Below are 22996 nucleotides of genomic sequence, written 5' to 3'. Positions count from 1 at the left end.
ACTACTATTATACTTTGGTATAAATATAGCTATTCTGGAGTAACTCCCCCATGTGGACACTATTTCAGAATAAAAAGTGATTTTATTCCAGAATTACTCCATTTTGTGAGCAGAGTAGCTATTCCAGAATAAAGATACTTTTATTTCAGAACAGAGTCTCCACATAGGGAGCTATTAAAGCATACCTATTCCAGTCAACTTCCTTGTGCAGAAAAGGATACAAGTCCACAGGTGCCCTTGTTGCCAAGAAGGCCAATGGCATTTTGGGATGTATAAGTAGGGGCACTGCCAGCAGATCAAGGGGCGTAATCATTCCCCTCTATTCGACATTGGTGAGGCCTCATCTGGAGTACTGTGTCCAGTTTTGGGCTCCACACTACAAGAAGGATGTGGAAAAATTGGAAAGCGTCCACCGGAGGGCAACAAAAATGATCAGGGGACTGAAACACATGACTTATGAGGAGAGGCTGAAGGAACTGGGATTGTTTAGTCTGTGGAAGAGAAGAATGAGGGGAGGATTTGATAGCTGCTTTCAACTACCTGAAAGGGGGTTCCAAAGAGGATGGATGTAGACTGTTCTCAGTGGTAGCAGATGACAGAACGAGGAGTAATGGTCTCAAGTTGCAGTGGGGGAGATTTAGGTTGGATAGGAGGAAAAACTTTTTCACTAGGAGGGTGGCGAAGCACTGGAATGCGTTACCTAGGGAGGTGGTGGAATCTCCTTCCTTAGAAGTTGCTAAGGTCAGGCTTGACAAAGCCCTGGTTGGGATGATTTAGTTGGGAATTGGTCCTGCTTTGAGCAGGGGGTTGGACTAGATGACCTCCTGAGGTCCCTTCCAACCCTGATATTCTAGGATTCTATGAAAAGCCCATTGTCACAGTTCAAGAAGGAAGAACAATGACTGAAAGACAGAACAATCACATTCACCCAGCCAACCAATGAGAAAGCACGAGCAGCTGTATTGGAGCTCTGCTCCCCTTCCTTTATGACCAGAGTTAAGGTAATAAAGAGAAAGTTACCAAAAAAAATTCATTTATTATAATGATATTTACGTCTCCTTCAGGAAGTAGAAATTAAAGGTCAATATCTATCAGCTATTACACTTAGTGCACGTATAGATATTGATGAAGTACAAATGGATGGAAAAAATTAATTCACAAAGTGGCATACTGACAAAAACAGTGGGAAAAATATACACTGAATTAGTAAAGACAGAAAACAAGATGGGAGAACCTTTCATTAGGTCAAAAGAAAAGGAGTACTTGTGGCACCTTAGAGACTAACCAATTTATTTGAGCATGAGCTTTCGTGAGCTACAGCTCACTTCATCGGAGGTGCATCCGATGAAGTGAGCTGTAGCTCACGAAAGCTCATGCTCAAATAAATTGGTTAGTCTCTAAGGTGCCACAAGTACTCCTTTTCTTTTTGCGAATACAGACTAACACGGCTGTTACTCTGAAACCTTTCATTAGATCATCTTCTTATTCCAATAAAGGTGTGGCTGCTTTTCAAAGAAGTCACAATAGGAAGCATATAGGAATAATTCTACAAATAAAAAGGAAAAACTGAAGATACTATATAGCAAGTCATTCTCAAATATTTAGCATAGTGTATACCAACCTTAAAATGCAAAAGAAAGCAATATACAAGCTCCCATTCGCAGTCAGAAAGGAAGTTGACTGCAAAATCTCAGGTAGCAGTTTGTGCAGATAATAGTCAAGCTTTCGTTTCCTGAGAACTGCCGCAATCTGGAGGGATAAAAAAAGGATGCACGCTTGAATTCAACTAGTTTTTTTTACACTGTAAAGAAAAAGAGGACTATTGCACAGGGAGACACATTCATGTAAACAATAAATCAAAGCCTCTTAATTTACTGAGATACTTTTATGAAGAATACCATAAAAGATTTCCTCTGAAATTGTGCAAGAAATGCAGAGGCCATTATGACTATAAGAAGAATTTTACTACCTTGCTGACCTTGCTGAGTGGGAGAAGGCTAGCTGTTTTAAGCTGATGATAAATTTTCACAATACTTTGTGTTCCAAGGTATGGAAATGTATACAGGTTAAAACATCCCTAAGAAGTCCAAGCACACGCCTTATGCAGCCCCCCATAAAATAGTGAAATATTTCTGTAAATTTTAACTTCAAGGAACCTAACATTTTTTTTTACCTTGACGGGCAAGTCTTCCTCCAAAAATTCACTATGACGTCAGAGATCAGAAAGAGAGTGCTTAGAATAGCCATATCATTTATACAAAGCATCTCTTATGAGTAGGTCCTCTCTTGCAAAAAATCACATAATAAGTGTCAGCCAACAGAAAACAGACTAGATATAGACAATAAATATGCCTAGAGGTCAATTTAATTTCTGCTTGTATGTTTATAAGAAGGGTGAGATTACTTTCAAGAAATGCATATAGCTTTTTAGATTCAGTCTATCAACAAAGACTTACAGGTAGGAAAAAGCTCACATAATTGTTCTGAATTTCCATGAAGTTAGCATAGTGGTGAAGGACAAAGATATATTCACTTAGCACTTTCTATTCAGATTTCCACTATTGCCTTTCTTTCTTTTCTTTACTTCTCTTCCCTCTCATCCAAGTGGACTAGGGCACCAAGTTTCCTGGTTCAAATCAGCAAGTGACCCAGCCCGCACGCTGCAGAAGTCAAAAAACCCCAGGGTCTCTGCCAGTCTGACCCAGTGGAAATTCCTTCCCAACCCCAATTATGACAATCAGTGAGACCCTGTGTGTGTCAGCAAGACCCACCAACCAAAAACCTGATAAAGAATTCACTATAGTCACTCAGAGCCCTCCCCCATCTAGTGTTCCATCTCAGACAACTGGAGATACAATAGAACTTCAGCATTACGAACTGACCAGTCAACCACACACCTCATTTGGATCTGTAAGTATGCACTCAGGCAGCAGCAGAGACCAAAAAAAAAAAAAAAAAAAAAGGTAAAATCAGTACGGTCTTAAATGTAAACTACTAAAAAAAATAAAGGGAAAGTTAAAAAAAAGATTTGACAAGGTAAGGAAACTCTTTCTGTGCTTGTTTCACTTAAATTAAGGTGTTTAAAAGCAGCGTTTTTCTTCTGCATAGTAAAATTTCAAAGTTGCATTAAGTTAATGTTCAGCTGTAAACTTTTGAAAGAACAGTATTCACATTCTGTCAATGTTTTTTCAAGAATTACGAACCACCTCCATTCCCGAGGTGTTCGTAACACTGAGGTGCGACTATACTTACTACTAACAGTCTCAGATGGACCACATACCATTGTAGGCAACCTCATCATACCATCCCTTCCATAAACCTATCAAGCTCAGCCTTGAACCCGGTTAGATTTTTTGTCCACACTATTCCCCTTGGGAGGCTGTTCCAGAACTTCATTCCTCTCTGATAGTTAGAAAACTTTGCCTAATTTCAAGCCTAAATTTTTTTATGGACAATTTATATCCATTTGTTTTTGTGTCAAGATTGGCCCTCAACTTAAATAATACCTTTCCTTCCCTGTCGTGTATTCCTCTGAGTTATTTATAGGGAGCAATCATATCTCCCCTCAGCCTTTGTTTGGTTAACCAAGGTTAAGCAAGCCGAGCTCCTTAAGGCTCCTGTCTTAAAGTAAATTCTACATTCCTCTGATCATACTAATAGTCCGTGTCTCCACCTGTCACAGTTTGAATTCATCTTTCTTCAACATGGGAGACCAGAACTGTATATAGTATTCTAGATGAGTGCACCAGTGCCTTGTATAATGGTAATGATACTTCCCTATCTCTACTGGAAATACCTCACATGATGCATCCTAAGAGTGCATTAACCTTTTCCATGGCCACATCACATTGACGGCTCATAGTCATCCTGTAACTGACCAGTACGCCCAGGTGTTTTTCCTTCTCTGTCTCTTCTAATTGATGTGTCTCCAGCTCATAGCAAAACAAATGTATTGTTAGTCCCAAAATGCATGACTTTGCACTACTAAATTTCATCCCATTTCTATTACTCCATTTGTCATAGTCATTAAAATCTTCTTTATGATATTTAAGTCCTCCTTCGTACTGGTTACATCTCCTAACTTTGTGTCATCTGCAAATTTTATCAGCACACTCCACCTTTTTGTGCCAAGGTCATTAATGAAAATGTTAAATAAGATTGGTCCCCAGACCAATCCCTGAGGAACTCCACCAGTAACCTCCCCACCGCCTGACAGTTCACTTTTCAGTATGACCCATTGTAGTCTCCCCTTTAACCAACAAAACTAAATTAACTAGGGCCCCATACTACTCACAGCACCCACTCAGAGTCAATAGGGGACCCTCTGGATTACAGGAGACTGGGCAAGTGAGCCAGCTGGATTCCACTTTATTCTCCCTCTCCATCTCCCAAATTCTGTAGGGGAAAGCATCGCTGAAATCGATACTGCCAGAAGAGAAGGAGGAAAACCCCTTTCAGGGGGATCTGGAGGCGGCTGCAGGTAAGGGCAGCTCCCGACACACAGCTATTGCAGGAACTACGTTGTCTGAAGGGCAGCAGGAGACCATAGAGTAAAATGGAGAGAGTACTTCCCTATCTCACAGGAGTGCTGGGAGGATAAAATCCATTAATAATTCTGAGCTACTTAGATATTACGGTGATGAGGGCAATATATGTATTAGATAGGAGAGGCTGAAGAGTCAGCATAGATATGGAGTCTTGCCTGCTGGAAGGAGAAGAGAGTTCAGTGTATTGTGGGCAGCATTGAGAAGAACTGCAGAGCCTGTTAGAGCTGAGTTTCTTAGCTGTCAGCTAGTTTGTTAACAATTGCCGGCAGAGAAAGGGTTGGCTGACATTTGCTGACCTTATCATTTAAATTTTAAATCCTTTGCAGTGCACAAAGCTCCACAGAGCAGGAAAATTTAAATTGTGAGGGCAGCAGAATCCCAGGCTTCTCCCTCATTCTCCTGAGGTCTGGGTTTTCTTCATCAGTTTCCAGGAAAGCCTCCTAGATATCTTGGAACTCTGTCAGATTAAGTTATAAATGCTATCTTCTTCTCTGTGGATTGATACTAATCCTTCATTTTGGGCATGAATGGATTTTGCCAACAGTGATTAAATAAATCCTTAATATGTAACTGTAAACATGTCAGATCCAGATATCCTTTTCCCACAGGAAACAGATCTGTTGCCTAAGGTGGTGTCATTTCTTATTTGATCCTTTTTTTTTTTAAATGTACCTTAATTTAGGCATTGCAAATAAATGGATGTTTAAATTGGGTGTTGGTTTGTTTGCCAAAATGAATAATTAACATTGTTTTCTGATCAAGCAAATCTAACTTGAAGAGGCTGGAAATTATCTCTGCATATTTGTAGACTCAACCTGAACAGTTCTCTTCTACAGGGCTCTGCTATGAAATACTGTCTTAGTATGAGAGAACATTCTTTATATCCAGCTTCTGAAAATTCTGTTCTATGTAGCTTCTTACACAGCCCTAATTAACATAGTTTCTGAGTGAATTCCAGTCGTGCATAAGGTGGTGATAACACAGTTTCTACATCTAGTGTGTTAGGTCTCTTCTCACACATCTGAAATATAGGGGGGAGAAGGTCTAAGTGTCCAGCAGCTTTCTGTACTGTATAATATTTTCAGAATTTTTATTCAATAAGAAAACATTTAAACTATTAACTTTGATTATTCATTAAAAAAACTTGCTAACCATGCATTGCTCCTTAAGGACTACTAGCAAACTAAGTTTGAAGTTTTTAAAAAGTTTGAGACATCAAGTAAAAACAAGAGGTTATTAATGGAAACTTTTTTGCAATCTTAATTATAGATTTCACAGTATTATATTTCAAACCTGAAAAATTAAACAGACAGTCCATTATATCAGAACACCAACACTTTGTAGAAAAGTATTGCTGCCACTCTTCTTTCAAAAATGCTCAGACTTAATATTTTTAAAAATATCTCCAGTCTTGCAGACTTGTCATAAAAATGTACTACTCCAGGACCTAAAATCTATTCATTCACCCTTTATTAAGGGGAACAAGAGTAATTCAAACACTAATAGTATTTTACTCACCCTTCAAAATAGAACTATTTGCTCTGCACAAGCAGATTTTTGCGAGATAGACTAGCTCAATCAATACACTTTGATAGGAAATAAACACAATAATTAGAAAATGTTTTCAACACAAACTATGCATTCGCATTTAAAGGCATGGGGCCAGAATTTTAACAGTAGTTAGGCACCTAAAGATGCAGACAGGTGCCTAGTGGGGTTTGCAAAAGTACCTGAGGTAGGCACCTTTGTAAATCTGGCCCATAGTCACTACATTCAGTTATTGTTTCTACAGCAATTGTTGTTCAACCCTTCCCTTTGCACACCTGCAGTACGTAGGCTGTTACATTTAATATAGGTAGAAAATGTAGCCAAATTATTGTTTCCAAGCCAACCACAACTTTGACGTTTAGCATTTACATTTGCAATTAAAACTTTACACTGTTTAACTGAATTTCCCTGCAATTTAAAACTGTGTTCCAAATTCAGCAGGTTATTGAAAATTCATACTGTGGCAGCACCCATACGCATCAAGGCATCCATAGGCATCAGGCCAGGGCCCCATTGTGCGACGCACTAGACAAATATCTAGCGAACGATATGAGAGATTCATATATTCAACATTTTAGATATGTGCATCTAGTAGATGCAATATTCTTTTTAACTGAGTAGTCACAATTAGTCTCACTATACAATAAATGCCCTCATTAGTTCATTTGTAAAGTTTTGTTTCAGTGTATGGATATTCAGATATATGCATGGTTGCACATATATTTCAAAACTGTATAATCTATTTTTCAACCAATTGTTTCTCAAACCTTAGCAAGTCATATGCTAACTCATAGTACTCCGTATAACATAAGTACATAGATTTCAAATGAATAAATTGATATTTTAGTTATCCAAGAGAAAATAACTCTAAAAAAAGGTGAAGAAATAAAACAGATTTTTTTTAATCTATGGCCATGTAACTCATGAAAAAGCCATAATGAAATGTATTAAACATTTATGAAAAATCATTTATGCTGAATGGGCATAGAATAGAAGTGGCTGCTCATTAGCCAAAGCAGCACTATAATGAGTAGCTACCCAAAAAATGAACCATCAATTCAATCTAAAACTTAAAAACTTACTACAGCAATGCAAAGTTCACTTCTTTCCTCAAGTGCAAACACACAGAAATGACTGTGTCTCCTGAAGGTTTCTTAAAAATCATAAGTCATGATCATAGGCAATGGGTTTTACCAGCCAGGACACAAACATGTTAAGCCCTGTCAGCATTAAGAAACTGATATTTTTACCTCTTCACAAGCAGGGCTTTGGAGCAGAGCACGCAGAGCAGCTCCAGGGCAGTGGAGCTGCAGGTTTTTGCCTGGAGCTGGAGCAGAGCCGGAGCACAGCTCCAAAGCCCTGTTAACAAGGCAGCATGGTTCCAATATGCAGCTTTGGGAACTAAAAAGTTAGTCCTTCAAAAATGGAAAAATCGATCCCTACCAAACATTGATGCCTGACTCATGACACAGCTGACCTCACAGCTAAAAACTGGCATTCCACACAAGACGAATGCCTGAAAAATTCAAAGCAATCTGGGCTGACTTTCTAGAGGTCTATGATTAACGTAGACAGTAAAGATACATATGTCGCTTCCTCTCTTCTCCCTTTAACCTAACCTTGTTTATTTGCTTTGTGTATTACGATGAATCTGATATTTTGGTGTATGCGTTGTATTTGGAAAATTCAATTAAAAATTATAAATATAAAAAAGGAAACAGACATTTTAACTTCAGGTGTCAAACATGGCTCTTCCTATGAACAAAGATGAAAATGCATCTCCCAGTCACAGACAGGCTCAACCAAGTTCAGCATTCATTTAAGAAAGTATGGTCCAACCACAGTTCCAATCACTGGCCAACCACGCTTTCTTACAACAGTTGCTGAATGTGGGTTGCTCTATCTACACCAACAGGACAACAGTGTTAAACACTGGGAGAAGAAAACTGCATTTGCACCCACTGGAACCAGCTGATTTTTAAAGGTAAAATTAGCCTTAATTACTTAGCTATATGCATCACAAGCATTAAGAATATAAGAATGGCTATAGTAGGTCAGACCAAAGGTCCATCTAGCCCAGTATCCTGTCTTCTAACAGTGGCCAATGCTAGGTGCCCCAGAGGGAATGAACAGAACAGGTAATAATCAATGATCCATCCCCTGTTGCCCATTCCCAGATTCCAGCAAACAGAGGCTAGGGACACCATCCCTGCCCATCCTGACTAATAACCATTGATGAACCTATGAATTCATCTAGTTCTTTTTTGAAACATGTTATAGTCTTGGCCTTCATAACATCCTCTGGCAAGGAGTTCCACAGGTTCTCTGTGTGTTGTGTGAAAAAAATACTTCCTTTTGTTTGTTTTAAACCTGCTGCCTATTGATTTCACTTGGTGGCCCCTAGTTCTTGTATTATGAGGAGTAAATAAAAATAACAGTTCCTTATTTACTTTCTCCACACCAGTCATGATTTTATAGACCTCTATCACATCCCCCCGACAGTCGCCTCTTTTCCAACATGAAAAGTCCCAGTCTTATTAAGCTCTCTTCATATGGCAGCTGTTCCATACCCCTAATCATTTTTATTGCCCTTTTCTGAACCTTTTCCAATTCCAATATATCTTTTTTGAGATGGGGCGCCAAATCTGCAAGCAGTATTCAAGATGTGGGCATATCATGGATTTATATAAAGGCAATATGATATTTTGTCTTATTATCTATCCCTTTCTTAATGATTACCAACATTCTGTACACTTTTTTGACTGCCACTGAACACTGAGTGGATGTTTTCAGAGAACTTTCCACAACGACTCCAAGATCTCTTTCTTGAGTGGTAATAGCTAATTTAGACCCCATCATTTTATATGTATTGTTGGGATTATGCTTTCCAATGTGCATTACTTTGCATTTATCAACATTGAATTTCATCTGCCATTTTGTTGCTCAGTCACCCAGTTTTGAGAGATCCTTTTGTAACTCTACACTGTCTGCCTGGGACTTAACTATCTTGAGTAGTTTTGTATTATTACATTGTGCAAACCCAGCTAATTTCTGATGCATATGACACTTGTTCAGTTTCAGAAAAATTCAACCCATGGCCAACTGGAGCATAAGAGATGAAGAGGTAAAGAACCTCAGATATTTCCTGTCCTTTATTTGATCCTTCAACTGGGACTCTTCCTTCATCCCTCTCCTTTCAAATTTCTTCACAAAACTTTGCAAAAACTGAAAGTTTTGTGAAGTAGGCCAGATTGACTTGAATGTTTTTATGTTACTGAAGCATGTAAGTATGTCAGTACCACTGAGGCAAGACTTAACACTGACGGCACTGAAGGCCTCATGGTGTGCAGGAATCTGTATCAACAATTCATATATCCTCAACATGTGCAAATTATTTGCCCAAAAATAAGTCATTCAGAGGTCATGACGGCTTGATGATAATGTTAGAGGCCTTTTCAGCAATCTATGATCTATATTCCTACTTGTCTCAAATCATGGGAAGACCACCACATGGTATTATGGACTTGGCCAGAGAAGAACAAGAGACTTATCAAACACTTCGCAAGAATCAAATGACACAGTAATTCCTCTGAGAGCCTCACTGACTTTCAGTGGATGCAACTTCCATCTCAGAGTCTAAACTGAGCTCCTGGGAGGACTCTTGAATAGAGTGTCCTTGAGCTCAGTGAAATTTCTTGGCTTATTCATCTGCGAAATAGTCACAGATTTCCTCATTAAAATCACATCTTCTGAGTTATAAATTACCAGTAACAACATTTTCACCTTCTCCCACTCCTCCCTTCCTATACAGGCCAACAAATCTTCATGCTGGTGAATTTTGTAAGTGTACATGCTGCTTCCTTTTAAATTAGTGAATGAAGATCTTTTCCACTATTGGCTAAAAGGCTACATTAAAAGACTGTCAAATTGAAAGCTAGTCAATTTCACATTATGATTTAGAAGCTTCAGGTATCACAGCTACCCAAAATCCTCTTGCCAATTATTACAAGGATATTGACATTTTCCTTTTTTTTAAATTAAAAAAAAAGTTCCACCCTTTGTTAATGCATAAAAAGATCCACACAGACGAGAATAAATTAAGTGAACTATACAAGAAACAGGAATACTGAGTACTATTAAAAATAACAAAAGAAAGTGAAAAGCTGAGGAAATTTTCCTTCTCTAGTCAAAAGTGTATCTTGTAACACTTATAGGTAACATTTTCAGACTGAATTGTGATTTTCAAGCTGATGTGGTCCTTTTTAGAAAGTTGACTGCAGATATGTAAGAATAAAAGTAATTCCATTAGACAATTTAATAACCCATAAAAATAAAAAATATATAACAATTATGAGTTATCGTACTAACAAAGTTTATAACCACTGTGAAAGTAGAATGAATTATATTGAAATTATAATTCATTAAAGAAATGCTGCTTGAAGAGTTTGTTGAAATATAGTTGTCAGAAAGAGAAACATTAAGGAGTGAGAGACAATGGGTCCTCAAACTAATTAACTTAGAGCTCCTACTGAGCTAGGAGATTGGTAAACATTAGTATGCAAATAAGATATGTATGTATATTTGTCAGTTTCTGCTTCCTTTTGTCTCCTATGTTAAATTGGCTTTGGCTTGTGTGTATAAATAAGTTAGCTTGAGCTTTTGCAGGAGGCTCACATATATCTGGATGCATTGACAAAGTGCTTTGCTAATAAACAGACTGGTCTGACAAATTCAGTGAGTCTTGAATCTGACTTTGACAATTTGGAGGTCCCACCGAGATGGCAACCGTCTTCACTGGGGCCATGTGACTCCTGACCGTCCTTAGGAGGGCCGTGGCAAGCCGGCACCTGGCCCAAGCGGTCCTCCACCAGAACGGAAGGGTGCATGACCACAGTGAAGTCTTCACCATCAAACCTGTTGGTTCCCACTCTGTTCTGGTAGGGATCCCGGGATCTGACATCAGGAATCTGGTCAGGTAATTATTTCTGTGTTTTGTCCGGACTGAGGACTGCCTTGTCTCTGTGTCTATCCATCCTCCCTGTGGTGTGTTTGAGTCTGGGCGCCGTCTCCATCCGGGGATCAGCTAACCAAAGAGTTCCTGTCCCCACAGTCTGAGTGAGTGAAATCTGCACAATCGCAGCCATACTGCGCCTTGAGTAAAATCCTTGGTGTGAAAGCAAGGCAATTGAGGCAGTAGCCTGTGGGCTCCTTTTGTGTGTTGCACCGAGCATCACTCTGCCGAACATGCCTTTCCTTCTTGTGTGATTGGTGTGTAAAGTCCTCCTGTATGCGTAACCAGACGTCTAAGTCGGGACAGTTTTCTAAAGGAACACTGGCTCATTTTATGTATTTTAGGAAGGGTCCGGACTCCTGTAAATTTCTGGAAAAATGGAGAATCCCAAAATTCAGTGGCCACTGTTAGGATCTTGGGACAAAAAGCGAGTAGACGTCTTAAAAGACAAACTCGGCCAACCTAAAACTAAACTGGCAAAAGGAGAGGTTGATTGTTTCATGCAGTGGTGGGAAGAGGCAAATCATAGGTGGACAGAATCAAAACTTGCCTCTCTCAAGGATTCAAATGATAAGTTAAAAGCTTTATTAGAAGCCTCCTCTCCCACTGCCAGACCGAGCGCTCCCCTTTATCCCGTTCTCCGAGAAGATCAAGATTGATCCCATTCCCCTTCATACTCCCATCTCATTGTCGGAAAGGACGAAGAAAACCCCTTGTTAAATTCTGGGGATGACGATGAGGAAGATGCATTAATTGGCCTGGCATCCTTGCATCGATCAATAGGCGGTCACAACAACTCCCAGGGGTCTCCAGTTCAGACCAGTCCGGATCGTCCAATACCGCCCAGGCCCATTCCTCCGGTACCACTCAGACCTGTAAAGAAAAAAACCCCATTCCCCCAAAACCCTCCAGTCTGCCTGACTCCTCTGTTTTTCCCCATACATACGAAGATAGCCTGGACACTGATTGGGCCCAACGCTTACGCTCTGGCTCTAAACCTATCCAGGCTCCCCTCCAAATCCTGCATACTGGGGGCCAACAAGAGGGTCCCACTTGGAGCTATAAACCCTGGACTCATACAGAGCTCCTTTCAATTGTAAAAGGCTTTCCAAAGCCCCTGGAAAATCCTACCACATTTGTAGAGGAATTTTTGTTAGTGTGCGACACCTATGAACCCTCTGAGGCAGACCTCCTGCAGCTGTGCAAGCTACTTGTAACCCTAGCGAGCATGAAAAATGGCTCACAGCAGCCAACTGGCCCATCAGTGAGCGCCATTCAGCTTTACCAGACGCCGGTCCTGACGCTGAACACCGGAAAAAGTGTAAAGACCGAGCTAAAAACCTACATGAGGCCATCCCTCGAGTATGAACTCCAAAAACAAACTGGACAGCCATACATTGCTGTAAACAGCGACAGGGAGAAAGTCCAGGTGACCATCGCACCCGACTGACTGATGTTTTTCTGCAACATTCTGGTATACAGCAATACCAATGGGAAAGGGCACCCTGGCTCACGCGTTTGTTAATGGCCTCCTACCTGCTATTGGCAGAACGCTAAAGCGAGTAAGTGTTCGGTGGGAAACTGAAACCATGGATAAATTGCAATCAGTGGCAGAACACTGCCATCGCACTCTAAAGGGAAAAGAGGAACAATCTTCCCAAAAGTTAATGGCCCTGCAAATACAGCATTATTCAGGGCAAGGTAAACAGTACCGGGGAGGGGGACGTGGTCATGGGAGGGGCCGTGGAACTGGATTTTCAGGTTTTGGGGGTGTTTGTAATTACTGTAAACAACCCGGACATTGAAAAAACAGGTGTCCGCGCTGGCCTAATAGCTCTGTAAACAACCAGCTAGGCCCCCTGTCGGCACAGCCCGACAGTCCCCAGACTTACTTTGTCCCACAGCAACGACAGAACACCAGGGAATCTCAGGAAATTTTAGCTCCTTTACTACCTCTCACTCCCACGGGTGAATGTGTTTTGACCATTAATGATCTTTCTCTCCCTTTCCTTGTTGATACGGGAGCTTCGCTCTCTGCAGTTCGTACTGCCGACCTGCCTGAGGTTCCCCGCTCCGAAAAAAACCATATCTGCTGTGGGCATTACGGGAGTCCCAACCCCTTATCCCCTTTCAAAACCTCTACCAGTCCAGGTTGGTCCCCGGACCATGCATTCCTCCTCTCGGATTCCACTCCGGTGAACCTTTTGGGTCGGGACCTGTTATGTAAACTTGGCTGCACCATCTACTGTTCCCCGGATGGTGTCTACTTACAAATCCCCCAGTCCTCTCCGAGTGATTCTGTAGCCTCCCTGCTGTCTGAAACTCCCCTTTCCACTCCGGTCCCCTGCTGCCCCTTGGTCCCGTCCCTTGAACACCTAATTTCACAGGTCCCATCCTCTCTGTGGCCGACCCACCCGTCTGAAGTGGGCCGTTTACATACTGACCCCGTCTGCATTATTGTTGATTCCTCCAAACCTCTGCCTCGCCTGTCTCAATACCCTTTAAACCCCGAAGCAAAGGCTGGAATTGCCCCAGTCATGACCGCCCTGCGGGAACAAGGCATTATTATCCCCTGCTCCAGCCCCTGTAACACTCCTATCCTCCCAGTTCAAAAAGCTGATGGTAAATCGTGGCGGTTTGTTCAGGACCTTCGGGCCATTAACCGCATTGTCATACCTGCCTTTCCTGTTGTCCCTAACCCAGCGACGATTCTGGCTTCTATCCCACCAGATGCAACTCATTTTACTGTTGTTGATTTGTGCTCTGCTTTCTTTTCTGTCCCGGTTCACCCTGACTCCCAGTTCCTGTTTGCCTTTTCTTACAAGGGGCAACAGTACACATGGACCACACTGCCCCAGGGGTATACTGAAAGCCCGTCATATTTTTCCCAAGCATTAGCCCGAGACCTTGCTGACCTTGTTTTCCCGTCTAGGTCCACACTAGTCCAATATGTAGATGATCTACTCCTCTGTTCCCCTTCATTGTCTGCCTCTGAAACTGACTCTTTAGTGCTCCTTACTGCCCTAGCAAATAAGGGTCACAAAGCTTCTCGCTCTAAACTACAACTCTGTCAAGCTTCTGTCACATACCTTGGCTTTCTCCTCTCCCAGGATTCCCGTGCACTTTCTCCCACCCGCGTCCAAGCTATCCTTAGCTTTCCCCGACCCCGCTCCCCACGCCAGGTCCGAAAGTTTTTAGGCATGGCTGGATTTTGCAGACAATGGATTCCCCATTATGCCTCCCTTGCAAAACCTCTCCAGGAACTCACTCGATTCTCTGTGCCGTGGCCCCCTGAGGCCAATTCTGCCCGTTTCCCTCAAACAGGGTTTGGCTTCTGCCCCTGCCTTAGGGCTGCCTGACTATTCTAAGCCTTTTACCCTTTTCTGCCACGAACAATCTGGGTGTGCACTTGGAGTTCTCACTCAGATGCACGGAGAAAAGAACAGCCCAGTGGCTTATTTCTCTGCCACTTTAGACCCTGTTGCCCAAGGCTTACCCCCCTGCCTGCGTGCTGTGGCTGCTGCAGCGCGTCTAGTCGAAATATCTGATTCCCTTGTTCTCCGCTCTCCTCTTACCCTCCTGGTCCCTCACTCTGTAGAAACTCTCCTGCGACAACATAACACAGGCCACCTCTCCTCTGCCCGCCTTACCAGGTACGAACTTTTACTACTATCAGCTTCATATATCACCATAAAGCGTTGTTCTCAGTTGAACCCTGCCACTCTCCTTCCTTTGTCTAATGACGGTGATACCCACGACTTCCTTGCAACTGTCTCTGCTGTCACCGTCCCACGTTCTAACCTTTCTGATGTCCCTCTCCCTAACTCTGACCTTGTTTTATTTACTGATGGTTCCTGTTTTCGAGACGACCAAAGTTGTCTCCTTGCAGGATACGCTGTAGTTTCACTCTCTGAAACCCTGGAAGCTGCGCCTTTACCTTCTGTAACCTCAGCACAAGTCGCTGAATTAGTTGCCCTTACCCGTGCCTGCTTTTTGGCGGAGGGATGCTCCACCACCATTTACACTGACTCCCGCTACGCTTTTGGGGTTGTACATGACTTTGGTACCCCCTCGCAAACTCAGGGTTTCCTCACCTCTGCCAGTACCCCTATTAAAAATGGGCCCTACATCGCTGCCCTCCTGTATGCAGTTTTACTTCCATCTGCCCTAGCTATTGTTAAGTGCCCTGGTCACTCAATGGCAGATACTGATGTTGCTAAGGGTAACGCATTTGCTAAACATGCTGCTGCCATAGAACCTTCCCCAGATGCATTTCTAGGTTCCCTTTCTGTTTCTATACCGCCGCCGTCCCTCACTGACCTCACCCTGCCCCAGAAACCGAGAAAGAATCCTGGGTTGCCCAAGGTTGCTCTCTACATCCCGATTCTCTTTGGCGCTCGCCTACTGGCGCCTTTGTAGCCCCCTTTTCACTCTACCCGTCTCTGGCCGCCTTGCTACACAGTGTTTCGCATGTCGGAAAGGAGGGGATGGTCTCTGCTGTAACTAAGACAGGATGGTGGGCCCCCCATTTTAGCTCTTTTGCAGCCTGCCACTGTGCAGCCTGTACCATTTGCCAAAGCCATAATATTGGTAAACCTGTAAAAGTGGCCCAGGGTTCCAGGGCCTGCCTCAAGCACCTTTCCTGCATTGGCAACTTGATTTTGTACAAATGCTTAAGTGTCAATAATATGAATTTATATTGGTTATGGTATGTTTATTCTCTGGTTGGATTGAAGCCTTTCCTTGTCGCAAGGCTGACTCACTGTCTGTTGCCAAATGTTTGTTAAATCATATTATGCCTGCCAAGGGAATTCCTGCTACTCTGTTCAGTGATCGGGGTACACATTTTACTGGAAAACTTGTTCAACACCTGGACTGTATATTGCATATCAAACACCTGTTGCACTGTCCCTACCAGCCACAGAGTGCAGGTGCAGTTGAAAGACGAAATGGTGTACTTAAGAATAAGCTTACTAAAATTTGTAACTCTACAGGATTAAGATGGCCAGTAGCCTTACCATTAGCCCCTATGGACATGAGATCCACTCTATCCCAAAGACATAAATTAAGTCCCTTTGAAATTGTTATGGGATGCCCGATGCGAGCTATGACTACCATTACTCCCGTTCCAGATTTGAACTTGACTCACAGTGCGCTCCTTCAGTATTGCAAGGGACTAATGCAAGCTGTAAGTCACTTTCATTCACAGGTTCGAGCCGCCTGGCCCACGGAACCCACCTCCGACACTTGCCACAACCTCGAGCCACGTGATTTGGTCTACGTACGGCGCCATCATCTAAAGCACGCCTTGGAGCCCCGGTGGAAGCGTCCTCATCAGGTACTGCTTACTACACAGACAGCTGTTAAACTATTTGGCATCGCAGCGTGGATACATGCTTCATAGCATAAGGAGGCACCATCCCCAGAGAACCAATCATCACCACAGGACAACGCAGAGTCAATTTTGACTCCAGAAGATGACGTAGAGGAACAGTCTGCAATACCTTACAATCTATGCTCTCGTAAGGGCTGCCAGAAGTAGATGACGAACAAAAAAAAGCAGTAGCGAGCCTAGCGCCTACTGCCTGGTGGGCATAAAACCGTGACTGCGGTTCCCTCAGTTGAGGTTCTCAGAACCAGAAGAACCTTGCCTCCAACATGCGCCTCTGCCTGTTCCTCAGCTGCTGGTATCTTACGGCCTGGGGAGACCACGATGACAATTCTTTTATCCAGCAGCAGGTGTGGATAGCTCAGACCCTTAATATTTCTAATCGCTGGGTCTGCAGCCACATCCCAGCCCACTCTCAAACTGGTGTTCCTGTCCTGGCTATCCCACTCAAGTCCCCAGACCTCACTGGAGGGCCTCATCCGTTTAACAAAATATGGAACAGCAATGACACTTGGGAAGCGGTGGAAATAAATGCATCTAAATGGATATGTGTGGTGGAGGGAAAAGGTCATTGGTGTTGGGTGTGTAAAGGGACAGGGCTGGATCTGGGGAAAAGCTGTTGCCTTCAGCATATTGTGGCCATTGGTGTATGGGATTATTCAAACAAAACTAAAAAGTGGCAGGCCGGGTATGGAGATATGAATTTTTTCTCAACCTGGGATCAAACAGAAAAATCAATCTCATGTTCCCCCTACAGTAACCTTAGTGAAAACAATACAATCTTTCAATATCATGCAAATAACACCACTCCTCGTAAGGAGAATTACCCTGTACCCTTTGGGGGATACTACTCCTCCTTTGCAAACACCTATATGACAAATGGGTGCAACCGACCCTTCCTGGCCTTAATAGGCCATCACTGGGTGTGTGGGACCAGAGCTTATACCGTGCTACCAGCTAATTGGTCAGGAATCTGTTATCCCACCCGACTCTTCCCACAATTCCGAGTGCTAGGAACCTTCCCTCGAGAACGCCTCCGCAATTTCAGGCGAAAAAGAAGGGACTTAACAGATGCCCAATGGTATGTAAATAACATAAGCCCCTTAACCTGGGAAGAGGCCACTGGCGGTTCCTTAATACCATTAGGGGGAGTAATACACCATGCAAAAAGGCTCCTAAGGTTACAAGCAGTAGTTGAAATAATGGCAAATGAAACCAGAGAAAGTTTAAGAGCCCTGGCCAAAGAAACAGGGGCAATCCGACTGATGGCCCTCCAAAACTGTCAGGCATTGGACATAGTGCTGGCGGCAAAAGGAGGGACTTGTGCTCTCATTGGAAAAGACTGCTGTGTGTATATATCAGACAACACCAATGACGTAATAGATTGTGCTAGCCACTTAAAACAAATCACATATCTTCCCCACGACAAGCCAAGTTCTTTATGGAAGTGGCTAAGTAACCTTTTCAATTTCTGTGGCACAGGAAACTGTTTCAGGGAGCCCTAACTCTCCTGTTTGGAATCCTAATAATTTTTGTATGTTTTCAGTTATTTTCCTGTTGTATCCAAAATTGCGTCAGGCATGCTACACAGATAGCTGCCCCAAACCAGAGTGCTAATTTGATTATTTTAAATATCACTGATGAACAAAGAGATAAAGAATGATTGATATGTGGAACCCAATCATTGTTGGTCATTGCATAGCTTGACCAAAAGGAGGAACTGTGAAAGTAGAATGAATTATATTGAAATTATAATTCATTAAAGAAATGCTGCTTGAAGAGTTTGTTGAAATATAGTTGTCAGGAAGAGAAACATTAAGGTGTGAGAGACAATGGGTCCTCAAACGAATTAACTTAGAGCTCCTACTGAGCTAGGAGATTGGTAAACATTAGTATGCAAATAAGATACGTATGTATATTTGTCAGTTTCTGCTTCCTTTTGTCTCCTATGTTAAATTGGCTTTGGCTTACGTGTATAAATAAGTTAGCTTGAGCTTTTGCAGGAGGCTCACATATATCTGGGTGCACTGGCAAAGCGCTTTGCTAATAAACAGAGTGGTCTGACAAATTCAGTGAGTCTTGAATCTGACTTTGACACCACTGAACTGTGAAAGTTGAAAAAAAAATGGTCTTTTGAATAACCTAACAATTACACCACCACTCACTAGGTATCGAAAAAACACAGTTATTTCTTGCAGCAGCTGACAGTGTTTATAAAAAGCCTTATATAAATCACTTCGACGTAGTGATAAAAGCATGTGCATGCACGTGCACACAGATCTATTTTTCTGGCCACAGTACAACCGGCAACCATGACTACAAATGTATTTATTAATTATTATTATTAATTAACATCATTATGACCGTTTTTCCTGCGCAGACGCTAGCACAATATCTGATTACTGAGGACGTGGCATGTTTTCATTATTACGTTAATGTCATGGGTAGAGACAAGACAGTTCGAATAAATACTAATCAGGGAAATCACAGAAGCGTAGAATATCAGGGTTGGAAGGGACCTCAGGAGGTCATCTAGTCCAACGCCCTGCTCAAGGCAGGACCAATCCCCAATTTTTGCCCCAAATCCCTAAATGGCCCCCTCAAGGATTGAACTCATATTCAGCTAGAACAAATGTGTTTAATGTATACTTGTAGATGCCATGGTTCTGATCCCAATGCAGACAGGGACAAGCATTTGGCTACACTATCAAAGGGTTTTTCACTCTGTCCTCAAAGTAAAAGTTCCCAACTGATTAAATGTTACTGGAAGTCAATGGGTGTTGCACATACAAATAAAGGAGGATAAAACTCAGCCCCATGAAGGTTCCTCTGGTTGCACTATGAAGGGAAGGAACAGATAAATGTATCATTTTGAAAATTTTTGAATGAATCATACATTTTAGAATTGTACTTCAACAAAAGCAAGTAAACTTAAATAGTCTCTAGTAAAGCCTTAATTGACATTAAACCAGTCTGCATAAAAATATACAACTAGAGCTAAACCCTCATCTCCCATGCACAGCACTTGTTACAACATCCTACAAAAATGTGCCATTGGGTATGCATCTGCAAGTTAATTTTTCAAGATATGACATTCAGGTTGAAATGGGGCTTAAATTAGAGTAGCCATGCCTCTCTCATAGTGTAATTAGGGTTCGAAGGTTAATATTTATTAGGAGTAAAAACTGTATTTAAATTGTTTAAAAAATTTTGCCTTGATTTTCATTAAAGAATTTCACTACAACCTTCTGGAACACCACCAGCAAGTACAGAAGACCTTTATGGCCTGCAGGATCCCTATGCAACCTACCAAACATCTACAAAGTTCGCTACCATCAGTGTACAATTAATACATTTTTTTCACATTTTATCAGATTGAACCTAAAAATTGCAACAGAGTAATTATTTTCATGTTTCAAAGGTGAACAGAAACAAATCACCTTGTAATTTGGCAACTAGCCACTAAATTAAATGTTCAGGCACTATTATCTCCAGGATTATAGACAAAACAGGTTATCACATGTGGACAGGATTTACTGTAGACTATACAACATACACAGCCTTTAGCAACACATAGGTGTACACGATCCTTGCCCTGGGGACCTTACAACAGAAATCATACAGACGCAACAAACAATTAAGGAGAAAAAAAGTGCAAAAAAAAAAAAAAAAAAGAGATCAGCACTGGAATAGAAACAGTGAACTCTAAAGAAGGATTTGAAGGGGAAGGTGCTAAGTGCACCAGATGAAGTGGGCTGTTACAAGCACAGACACAGTAGGAAATTACATGAAGTCAAGAACGGAAGAGAAAGACAAAAGGAGCAAACGTCAGAGAAAAAGACACAAAAGAGAAAATTAAAAAGAACTGAACTAGGACTCAGAAGCCTCGGTTCAAATCCTGGCTCTGTCACAGAGTCCCTGTCTAACCTCAGAAACTCAGTCTCTGAGCTGCCGTTCCCTATATGTTGGCCCTACCATCGTCACGGCCATGAAAAACATGTCACAGACCGTGAAATACGCTCTTCCCAGTGAAATCGAATCTCCTTTGTGCTGCTGGGAGCGCCCCAGCCAGGGGCTCCTAATGCTAGTCCCAGCCAGGCTGCAGAGGGACAGGACTTGTTCTTCCCCTGTAGGGTCACTCTCGGTGCGGAGATCAGACCCACCTCCAGGGGCAGCGCAGAAGCGAAGGTGATACACCCAGGGCTTCTGCACTGCAGCAGCCCCGGAGCTTCCTGCAGCTGGGGAAGGTACCTGGAGGTGGATCTGATCTCCCCACTGAAAGCAGCTGTGCAGGGGAAGAGCAAGTCCTGGCCCCCCCCAGCCTGGCCAGGAGCCAGGCTCAGGGATTCCGCATCATTGCTTCTGCCAGGGCTTCCACCCTGTGGCTCCTGCTAGGACTCTCTCCCCCACAGCCCCTGCCAGGGCTCGAGGCACCCGGGCTCAGGCCTTCTGCTCCCGTGGCTCCTGCTGGGGCTCAGGGTTTCTGTCCCCCAGCTCCTGCCAGGGCTTGGGGTGCCTGGTCTCAGGGCACCTGGTCTCGGGGCTTCCGCCCCTGCTGAGGTTCAGGGTGCCCGCTCCCCCAGCTCCTGCCAGGGCTCATAACGCCCAGGCTCAAGGCTTCCATGCCCATGGCGTCTGTGAGGGCTCAGGGCACCCATTTTGCTAGGCCCCTGTGGACCCATGCATTAATCCACCAATGGCCTGCTCTCCCAGCAGCACGAGGGAAATCGGACCCACCTCCACCTCTGGAAGCCTCCTCCAGCTGCAGGAAGATCCGAGGTGAAGTGAAGGTGGCAGTCCCGTGACCGCCGCCCCCACCCAACAGTTTTGCAACCCTCCCATAGCCCCCTTTTTGGGTCAGGGCCCCCATGGTTACAACACAATGAAATTTCAAATGTAAATACCTGAAAACGTGAAATTCGACATTGGTGAGGCCTCATCTGGAGTACTGTGTCCAGTTTTGGGCCCCACACTACAAGAAGGATGTGGATAAATTGGAGAGAGTCCAGCGAAGGGCAACAAAAATGATTAGGGGTCTGGAACACATAACTTATGAGGAGAGGCTGAGGGAGCTGGGATTGTTTAGCCTGAAGAGAAGAATGAGGGGGGATTTGATAGCTGCTTTCAACTACCTGAAAGGGGGTTCCAAAGAGGATGGCTCTAGACTGTTCTCAATGGTAGCAGATGACAGAACGAGGAGTAATGGTCTCAAGTTGCAGTGGGGGAGGTTTAGATTGGATATTAGGAAAAACTTTTTCACTAAGAGGGTGGTGAAACACTGGAATGCGTTACCTAGGGAGGTGGCAGAATCTCCTTCCTTGGAGGTTTTTAAGGTCAGGCTTGACAAAGCCCTGGCTGGGATGATTTAACTGGGAATTGGTCCTGCTTCGAGCAGGGGGTTGGACTAGATGACCTTCAGGGGTCCCTTCCAACCCTGATATTCTATGATTCTATGATTCTAAATTAACTAGTTTTCAAATCCCATAGCCATGAAATTGACCAGAATGGACCATGAATCTGGTAGGGCGCTACCTATATGTGAAATGGCTGTAATACTACTACTTTTCTCCCTTCCCTTGTCCGTATCGTCGAAGGTCTAAGTCTACGTCTGAAAGTTTTACCAATATAACTGTTTCAGTTGGATACAATTTTTTTAACCGAAATAGTTATACTGGTAAAAGCCGTAATATGGACACAGTTTACTCTGGAAGGAATACTGCACCAAAAAAAATCTGCACACAATATTTTAAAATTCTGCAAATTTTATTTGTCAATAAATACATGTGGAGACTCCAGCATGGCAGTGGGGAACACAGGCCATTGGCTACACAGAGGTGGGAGATCCCCCTGCAGCCCCCCCACCCCAGGATATGGACTTAGCAGTGAGGCTGCACCCATCCCTGACACAGCACAAGGGCCAGGCCTGCCCCAGAAACACCCTGGGGCCCCAACCCTCCGTGCCAGGCACGCACCAAGACAGTAAGCGAGTGGGACAGAGTCTCGCACACACATCCAGACTTTGCGCCCGATACAAGTGAAGGCAGGCAGGTTCAGCCCGGGAGGATCCAAGTGTGGAGGGGTCTGCTGTGCAGGCGATCCAGGTGTGGGGTGAGAGAGTTCTGTGTGGGGCAATCTGGGTTCGGGCGGCTCAGTTGGGGATTCGCGTGCAGGGGAAATGGGACTCTGCAGTGGGGGAGGGGGCCAGGCATAGGTGGCTGCAGCTCAGCGGGGGAGGGTCTGGAAGGGGGACTCAGAAGGGGGTCTGGGTGCTGGGAGAGTGGGGCGGGGGTCTGAGTGCCAGTGCTAGGAGCTCAGTAGGGTGGGAGTCTGGCTGTTGGGAGCTTGTCGGTGTTGTCCATGTGGAGGGGGATGGGGCTCACTGGAGTGGGGGTTGGAGTGCAGGGGGCTCAGAGAGGGCAGTCCAGGTGGAGGGGTGGAGGTCTGGATGCAGGGGAGGTCTGGGTGCGGGGGGAGCAAGGATCAGCAGGAAGGCGGTCCGGG

General features: G+C 43.5%; 1 protein-coding gene across 1 annotated transcript in view; it reads right to left on the bottom strand.

Moving 5' to 3' along the window:
- TMEM135 (transmembrane protein 135) overlaps positions 1 to 22996 on the bottom strand; it is a 396209-nt gene that overhangs the window by 340563 nt on the left and 32650 nt on the right. Inside the window, exon 2 of the mRNA XM_048841768.2 lies at positions 1622 to 1749. Coding sequence (XP_048697725.2) covers positions 1622 to 1749 — 128 coding nt within the window. The remainder of the gene's footprint in view (positions 1 to 1621; positions 1750 to 22996) is intronic.

This window comes from Caretta caretta, chromosome 1 (genome assembly GCF_965140235.1).
Source record: "Caretta caretta isolate rCarCar2 chromosome 1, rCarCar1.hap1, whole genome shotgun sequence".
NCBI lineage: Eukaryota > Metazoa > Chordata > Testudines > Cheloniidae > Caretta > Caretta caretta.
The sequence above is the reverse complement of the archived record's forward strand: the minus strand, read 5'-3'. Positions and strand labels throughout refer to the sequence as shown.